Raw genomic sequence first — 8,194 nt, 5'->3', positions numbered from 1 at the left:
AAAAAAAAAAAAAAAAACGGGGGTGGGGGCGCCTGGGTGGCTCAGTCGGTTGAGCATCTGACTTTCGCTCAGGTCATGATCTCACGGTCCATGAGTTCAAGCCCCACGTCAGGCTCTGTGCTGACAGCTCGGAGCCTGGAGCCTGCTTCGGATTCTGTGCTCCCTCTCTCTCTGCCCCTCCCCTGCTCGCACTGTCTCTCAAAACAAAACAAAACAAAACAAAACTCTGTGCTTGGGCCTGAGATCTGCATTCCTAACAACACCATCAGCACTGCTGGCCTGCAGACCACACTGTGGGATACACAGTGGCAGAGTTGCAGGGCTGGCCTTGATCTTCGGATGATCCGTGGAGTGTGCTGAACTACTCACACTGCACCGTTCTCTGGGGAAAAATGAAGTTTTGTTTTGTTGTGTCATTGCATTCTTAGCCTCTATCTTAGTGCAGCTGGAGGACAGAATCCCAGATTGGAACAGCTCAGTACGTAAACCTTCACTTATTCTCACTTTCCTTGTTTTGTTTTATTTTTTTTTTAAGTTTATTATTTTTTTTTTTTTTACACTTCTCCATTTAAGTAATCTCTACACCCAACATGGGGCTCAAACTCTCTACCCAGAGATCAAGAGTCGTGCACTCTTCCAAATGAGCCAGGCAGGCGCCCCTGATCTTGTTTTTCAATACAACTGTGCCCTGGGCGCCTTCCAGAACCAAAGACCCTCTGTTTCCATCTTCAACAAAGAAACCTCCAGTAACGGGATGGGGTTGAGGACCTGCAGAGATGTATGCAGTAAGGAAAAGACTGGGCAGGAGGTGGGGGTCCTAACTACCTCAAATAACCCGCTTCACTTTAGTAGCACCGGTACCCCAGTTGTGCATGATGATACCATTAATTTAAGAGTGAATCAAGTTGCAGGGCGCCTGGGTGGCTCAGTCGGTAAAGCGTCTGACTTCTGCTCAGGTCATGATCTCGCGGCTCATGAGTTCCAGCCCCGTGTCAGGCCCTGTGCTGACAGCTCAGAGCCCACTTTGGATCCTCTGTCCCCCTCTCTCTCTGCCCCTCCCCTGCTCATGCTCGCTCTCTCTCTCTCCCTCTCAAAAAAATAAACATTGGGGTGCCTGGGTGGCTCGGTCGGTTAAGCGTCCGACTTCTGCTCGTGATCTCAAGGTTCCTGTGCGTGGGGCTCTGCGCTGACATCTCAGAGCCTGGAGCCTGCTTCAGATTCTGTGTCTCCCTCTCTCTCTCTCTGCCCCTCCCCAAGTCGCACTCTGTCTCTCTCTCAAAAATAAGCAAACATTAAAAAATTTACTAAAAAGAGTGAATCAAGTTGCTTTTGGGTTTTCTTTACTGCCGGCTTAATTACCACTTCACTACTAAATCGGTTACCACTTATCCTGTTTTCCAACTTCTATCTAAAGTTTTGCTATTAGTTCCCCTCTCTCTTTGACCCCTTAAAGCGATCCTCCTTGTTATTTCATTAGGATTTTAAAAAGGAGTGGAGTTGAATGCCGGATCCCCGAGTTGATCTGAAAGTCTCCATTTGCTAACCCCGTGTGAACTAGCTTCATTCTGAACCTTCCATAGGCCGTCGAGGTGGATCTTTCCAAAAAAGGTAAACCTGGTCATAACCCACTTCTCGGAGATCCTTTAAGGGCTCCCAAGTGCTTTCCGAACAAAGTCCAAATTACTCAGCCTGCAAGCCGCCTTCTCCTGATCCGGCTCCCACTTCAGTCTGGCCGCTGCCACACTCCACTCACTGGGGCCGAGCCGAACGCCTTGCTGTACTTGGGCTGGGCCGGGCAGGCCCCTTCTCAGCACCATGCACCTGCCGCGCTGATCCCCTTTTCCATCCAACCTCCCAGTCACCGGGTTAATTAACCCCTAAGACCCGATTCTGGCAAGGCTGCACCCCAAAATCCTCGCTCTGTGCTCCCGAAGGGGCACCCTGAGCGTGCCTCTCGGCAAACATCGACCTCACTGTCACGTGGGGCTCCATCCCCTTCACCTCCGGACCCCCAGACCCCACCGCGTAATAGGGAAGCGGAAAGGGGGAAAGGCTGAGATTGCCAAGCCTGTGCTTCAGTGGGGCTGCAGCTCAGGAGGAAGCGCTAGGACGAACAACGCAACACTCACCAAGTCAGGCTCTGCCCCGGCCTCGCCGGACGCCGACAGAGCCCACGGCCGTCCAGTCCGGAGGGACACCCCAGAGCTGCCGCCATCGCCACCCGGCACCAGCAGACGCGCGATAAATTCTCATAGAAGAAATCAAATAGATACCCCAGGGCAGTGTCGCGAAAGCGGACAGGTCTGAATGACCTCAGTCCAAGGAATGAAATGTTTCACCACCGCCTCTTACCACAGGTGGTCGCGAGGTGGCGGCGGCGGCGCAGACCGGGGCGTGCGCACGGCACCCTGGGAGTTGTAGTTCACCGGGTGACTACCCCGCCCCAGCAAGGCGAGGCTGCGCTGAGCATCCTGGGAATTGTAGTCTCAGCTAGAGAGCGACCTGCGCAGGCGCAAGCTGACAGCCACTTCCGGGCTCGAGCGTCGAGTTTCGCCGAAGAAGAAAACCCCGCGGAGGAGTCCCGGAGTGACCATGGCGACCTACAGCCTGGCGAACGAGAGGCTGCGCGCCCTGGAAGACATCGAGCGGGAAATCGGCGCCATTCTCCAGAATGCAGGTTCGGGACGCGACGGCGGTACTTGCGCCGCCCTGCGCCACGCAGTGGGGACGGGAGGGAGCCCGAGTGCTCGCGCTGCGGGGCGGGTCCCGGGGCGGGTCCCGGGGCGGGGCAGCACCCGGCCAGCCCCGCCCTCTCTCCGCCCCGCAGGTACCGTGATCCTGGAATTGTCCAAGGAGAAAAGCAACGAGCGGCTCTTGGACCGGCAGGCGGCGGCCTTCACGGCGTCGGTGCAGCACGTGGAAGCGGAGCTGTCGGCTCAGATCCGCTACCTCACCCAGGTGTGTGTGCTGGGAGGTCCTGCGCGCCCACCCGGCCCTCTGCCTAAGCGTTAGCCTTCGGGGATCGTTGACCTTTGGAGCCAGATGGGACTTGGCCGTCCACACTGGCACCACCCACGACCCAGCCGGATGACCCTTGGCAGAACCTCCCCTCTCCAGGGCTGGCTTCTCCTTCTAAAAAGAAAGTCCTGAAGGCAGGCCCGCCTGCCTCACTGCTCTGCATCACATGAGCTACTGGGACAGGGAATTCCCAAGGACTTGTAAACAATGCCAAACCCACAGGACTTTGCACTTAGGAACTTGACCTGACCTCGTGGGTTTGAAGTGGTTACGTGGAGAAAAGGGACAGGGTCGAGAGGGTTCTGAAGTCATTACAACAGCAACAACCATTTGCTAAGATTTTGCAGCATGCCAGACGCTGCGTTATCTATTCCTACAACAGCTCTAGGAAGTAGTTGTTGTTACCCACATTTTACAGATGAGGTTAAGAGAAGTTAAGTGATTTACCCAAGGTCACCCAGCCACCGCCCATGTGCCATAATGGATTCACACTCAAGGAAGAAAATGATACAGGAGACCGGATGCTTGGGTGGGGAGATGGGGAAGGGAAGGGGTGCTTCACCGATCAATGTGAATGTCCCCTAGGTGGCCACGGGGCAGCCCCATGAGGGTTCCAGCTACTCTTCGAGGAAGGACTGTCAGATGGCCCTGAAGCGAGTGGACTACGCTCGCCTCAAGCTCAGTGATGTGGCCCGAACCTGTGAGCAGATGCTGGAAAACTAGGCCAAGCAGGTGGAGTGAGAGCTCGGAGGAGGACCCGGGACAGGGCCTGTCCTCACCCGGGACAGAACCCAGACACCTGTGCAAGGGGTAGTGTGGGCCGCCACATACACGCCCTGCTGGCCAGAGGATATGGGGACAAAGGGACTGAAAGTGGGGGGTGGAGAAACTTGGCAGACCAAGCCTGCCACAACTCTGCCCTGGTTCCTGCTCCTGCCCTCCACGAAAGTGCTGGCGAGCTCAGACAGACAGAGATTCAGACACCAAACCCACTTCCTCCAACACCGTGTGACCCTGTCGCAGGCCTCTGCAGACGGGACCAATGAAGACACGTTCTTCATTGAAAGAAGCAAAAACAAGAACTAAGGGCTTTAATAATAAAAACAGTAGCAAGAAAGGCAAGGAGCCCAGACTCTCACTGGAACATACGTGGGTGATACAGGGATTGGGGGAAATGAAACCAAACTGCGTGGCGCCCCGCCGGGGAGCGGGGGTGGGAAAGCCCAGGCCTGCACTGTGGGAGAGGAAGCAGGAGGGAGGAACAGCTGGTGTGTGAAGAGAGACGGGGGCAAGTGGGGAGACCCTCAGCAGAGAGGTTGAAGCCAAGAACTGCGGTAAGGGAGCAAGGGGTTGAAGGCCACGTTTGCAGAAGGAAGAGTCAATAATTATAAAAATAATCTTTAGTGATTAAAAACACACATGAAGACTTTATCCAAGAGATCACATTAGAAGATGGATTTTACAGGATTGTGTAGAAAAAAATAGGAAGGGTCCACAAGAGGGCAGCGCTTGGTTACTTGCACATTAACCAGAAAACAGCTAGAGTGCCCACCAGGCGCCAGAGATCATTCTAATGTATCAATTCAATGCATAGGGGGCTGAATCAATCACAATGGCTGCCCTCGGAGATGTCCATTCTTAGCTCAAGCGTTGGAGTCTGATGCCACAGGTGTGTAATGGAGCTGTAGATCTGGAAGAGATAAGGAAATTTCGAGATGAGCTCTGAGATCAAGAGAAGTTTAGGGGAAGAGCTTGACCTGGGGAGTTAGATCCCAAAACATTAGCCATACGACCTAGTAACACAACAGGTGCTCAGTAAAGATCTGTGAGTTAAATGAATGGCTCCCACGTTCTGCTGTCTTCCTGATCTTGCTCCAAACCCAGACTGTTTTTTGTCTTGTTTTAATTTTTGTTTTTAATGTGTTTATTTATTTTTCAAGGAGAGAGAGACAGCACGAGTGAGAGAGGAGCAGAGAGAGAGGGAGACACAGAATCCAAAGCAAGCTCCAGGCTCTAAGCTGTCTGCACAGAGCCCGACGCGGGCTCGAACTCACAGACTGCGAGATCATGACCTGAGCCGAAGTCGGATGCCTAACCGGCTGAGCCACCCAGGCGCCCCAACCCTGCCTCATCTCCCTCTCTAGTCTATAGTCTCTAGCTGACTCTTCTCTCATTGCCTATGATCCACAGTGTAGACAGCCTTCATAACTGACTGCCTAGGGCAGGTTTCCAGCCAACTAGGAGCTACCAGGGGCAGGATCCCTGCCCAGGAGGCTCTGGGTCCCCAGGAGAGGGGCCTAGAGACCCAGCCTACCTGGAGACTGCTGCCAGCACTGCTCCCTCCTCCTCTGGCACAGGATGTACAAGAGGACAATGGTGAGAGCAAGGGTGATGGCCAGGAGGGATACCACAGGGACCGTAGCTGGTGTCCCAGATGTCGGTCCCACATTGTCTTCCAACTGCTTCTGCTTCTCCCCAGCCTCAGGCCCAGCCCCAAGCCCGAGGCCCACAGTGGGTGTAGCAGTTTCGTTGATGTGGGCGAGCTTTTCATCCGAGGACGGCGCTCCTGCTGGAAGTGTGGGTGCCTGGGTGGACCACACGGCAGGTGGCAGGTGCGTCTGGGCAGGGGAGCCCAGGTCTAAAGGTGCCGTTTCTGTGGGCTCAGGAACCTGGCTGCTGGGGGGAGGTGAGTGCTGCCGGGAGGCCGCGCTCCCAGCGTCCACATGTCCACATTCTGGAGAGGCAAGAAGTAAGGGATCAGGGCTCTGAGATGAGGGACAAGGTGAAGACGCAGAGGGAATAGTGGTACATCAAGGAGAACATCAAGGTAACAGCAGAAGGCCAGAAGAGGAAGGCAGAGGCAGAGGGGAAAGTGGGGGGCGAGGAAGTGAGCCGACCTCAACAGGGAACCACTGCAACAGGCATGCGCTCTGCGCTGGGAGGTAGAGCGACCCCAGGGGTGGGGGTGGGGGGACCCTGGCTCTGCTACAAAGCAGTTGTGTGACCTGTCCCTTGCCTCTCAGCCTCTCTGGGACTCCTTTCTTTCAGTCGTAAAGCAGGGATAATGTTAGTACCAACAGCCACAGTAGCTAGGAGGCTTAAACGCAATAATGTAGGTCTCTGGAGCCTAACGTACATGCTGAAATGATGTGAGGTCGTGCCTGCAGCAGACTTGGAAATGCATCGGAAAGTAAGGTGGGCCGATGGTGGATGGAAGGACGGACAGACAGATGGACACACGCTAAGGCAAATATGGCTTTCATGTTGGAAACCTGATATTGTAAAATATAAGCTATATTTATGCGTACAAACTACACAAAATGCATAAAATATGAATATATAAAAGCCACATACCGTAGAACCCAGGCCATGGGTATCTGGATGCTCGCTATACAGTTCTTTCAACTTTTGTGTATATCTTTAAATTTCCTTAATAAAGTCACAGTGAATGATGTTGGGGGAAGTGGGACGGAAGGGGCTTTGGCCGGCACCAGAAACCATAGAAAAGTGAGGTGTCACAGGAGAGGAGCTAGGTAAAGAAGACTGTAAGGGGGAGGACGCAGCCCTGGAAACAGATCTCAGGGAGGAGGGGGGAAAGCTCGTACCTCTGAGATCAAAGCAGTTCATCAGTTCTTGAACCCATTGGTCTCTGCTGCCCCCACACACACTCCGGGCAGGTAGCTGGAACCTGCCGAGAAAAGGCGGGGTCTCACAAGCTGCACCCCTTATCCCAACCCTTTCCTCATTCCAAAGATGTGAGGTCATCACCAACAGCAAGTGAGACCTTTTTCCCAGAACAGGAAATTCCCACGTACGTAAGACAGGGAAACAAAGCTGTGGACAATGTGGAGCAAACATAACCCAGAGAGGGGGCTCCCAGGGGTTCCAGTTTGACCAGAGGGGGTCCTCGCGCCACCCAGAGGCGCTGCCCTCCCCAGCGGTCAGTGAGCTTACCGGATGTAGGAGTTACAGCGATGATACACTTTCAGGTGCTTTCGGAGATGTGCCAGTAACTGACGCTTTGGAGGGGAGCCGGAAGAAATTGTTGTCCCGCAGTAACAGCTGCCAGTGACGCTGCCCTCGTTGCCAACGCCTGAGCGGGACAGGACAGAGGTAGTCGGCACAGGTTCCCGGCCGGAGGGGCTCCCCCGGCTGCCACCGAAGCTCCAACCCACTGCTCCGTTGCAGCCTCTTCGCTAGATCCCGGGATCTGACCACCGGGCACAACCCACCCATCACACCGCCAAACGCGTCCCTGATCGTCCCCCAGCCCAGGCGTCCCCCAGCCTGTCCCCAACCTCAGGCAGCTGGCCCCCTCACTGCCCCGGCGGCCTGGGGACCCGGGCTCGGCACTTACTTACCCACCACAACCCTGCGGCCCTCGGCGCCCCCCTCCCATCCCGTCCCGTTCCCGGACTCGGGAGTCTGGGCGCCACCCCGCTCCGGACGAACCTGGCCGAGGCAGCAGCTCCAGCAGGAGGAGGAGAGCTAGGGACCGGAGTCCCCAGGGCCGCCTCATGTCGGGGACCCGGCGGCACCGGAGCGCGGCGTCCAAAGAGTTCCTCCCGGTCCCGTGGGCGCGAGCCCGGGTCGGGGGGCTGCGCGAGCTGGCGGCGCCCTCCTGCCGCGCACGCACCGTCCGAACCGACAGCGCGGTCGGTACTGCGGGGACCGCGCGGACCGCGCCTCCCGCCGCGGGGAAAACCCCGGAGGCGGGGCCCCGCGCCCCCGCGTCCCCGCGCCCCCGCGTCCCCGCGCCCCCGCGCCCCCGCGCCCCCCGCGCCCCCGCGCCCCCGCGCCCGCCGGGAACGCGCGCCGAAAGCAAAGGAAAAGCCGGCTGCGCGGGGGACGGGAGGCCCGACGGGCTGACTCCGGCTGCCGTCCGCCCGCCCAGGTCAGGCCTCGAGCGCCAGGACTCCGACGCGCTTTCGCTTCCCGGCGCGCCCGGGTCACATGCCGGTGATGCCGGCCGGGGAAGTCCGGGCGGGGGCCGCACACCGGCCTGGCCCCCTCGGCGCGCGCTCCCGACGCGCGGGGCGTGGCCACCGAGGGCGGCCTCGGGCGGCCCTGACGTCACACCCGCGCCCCCCACCCCACCCCCCAGCCAGCCCCGAGGTATTTACCTTCGAAAAGTGGTGGCGGCTGCAGGTACCGGAGGAGCGGAGCGGCCGGGAGG

At 57.2% G+C, this 8,194-nt stretch overlaps 2 protein-coding genes across 2 annotated transcripts; one reads left to right on the top strand and one right to left on the bottom strand.

Annotated features, from left to right (window-relative positions):
* Positions 1-2,501: 2,501 nt before the first annotated feature.
* MED11 (mediator complex subunit 11) lies at positions 2,502-4,135 on the top strand. Its single transcript, XM_025920426.2, has 3 exons — positions 2,502-2,677; positions 2,828-2,958; positions 3,604-4,135. Exons 1-3 carry the CDS (start codon positions 2,593-2,595, stop codon positions 3,739-3,741), a joined length of 354 nt encoding a protein of 117 aa, XP_025776211.1. The 5' UTR covers positions 2,502-2,592; the 3' UTR covers positions 3,742-4,135.
* Positions 4,079-7,749, bottom strand: CXCL16 (C-X-C motif chemokine ligand 16). Its single transcript, XM_025920440.2, has 5 exons — positions 7,471-7,749; positions 6,973-7,111; positions 6,624-6,706; positions 5,333-5,752; positions 4,079-4,708 (listed from the first exon to the last, which is right to left on the bottom strand). Exons 1-5 carry the CDS (start codon positions 7,535-7,537, stop codon positions 4,662-4,664), a joined length of 756 nt encoding a protein of 251 aa, XP_025776225.1. The 5' UTR covers positions 7,538-7,749; the 3' UTR covers positions 4,079-4,661.
* Positions 7,750-8,194: the final 445 nt, after the last annotated feature.

Source organism: Puma concolor, chromosome E1 (assembly GCF_028749965.1).
Source record: "Puma concolor isolate L17-30 chromosome E1, mPumCon1.1.hap2, whole genome shotgun sequence".
NCBI lineage: Eukaryota > Metazoa > Chordata > Mammalia > Carnivora > Felidae > Puma > Puma concolor.
The sequence above is the reverse complement of the archived record's forward strand: the minus strand, read 5'-3'. Positions and strand labels throughout refer to the sequence as shown.

What these genes read in the sequence shown, in the direction of transcription:
- MED11 (XM_025920426.2), top strand. Translation starts at nt 2,593, where the DNA reads ATGGCGACCTACAGCCTGGCGAACGAGAGGCTGCGCGCCCTGGAAGAC. An exon ending in CGCCATTCTCCAGAATGCAG is followed by an intron (nt 2,678 to 2,827) that starts GTTCGGGACGCG and finishes TCCGCCCCGCAG; the next exon opens with GTACCGTGATCCTGGAATTG. An exon ending in AGATCCGCTACCTCACCCAG is followed by an intron (nt 2,959 to 3,603) that starts GTGTGTGTGCTG and finishes AATGTCCCCTAG; the next exon opens with GTGGCCACGGGGCAGCCCCA.
- CXCL16 (XM_025920440.2), bottom strand. Translation starts at nt 7,537, where the DNA reads ATGAGGCGGCCCTGGGGACTCCGGTCCCTAGCTCTCCTCCTCCTGCTG. An exon ending in GGAGCTGCTGCCTCGGCCAG is followed by an intron (nt 7,112 to 7,470) that starts GTTCGTCCGGAG and finishes TGTCCCGCTCAG; the next exon opens with GCGTTGGCAACGAGGGCAGC. An exon ending in GTGCTGGCAGCAGTCTCCAG is followed by an intron (nt 4,709 to 5,332) that starts GTAGGCTGGGTC and finishes TATCTCTTCCAG; the next exon opens with ATCTACAGCTCCATTACACA.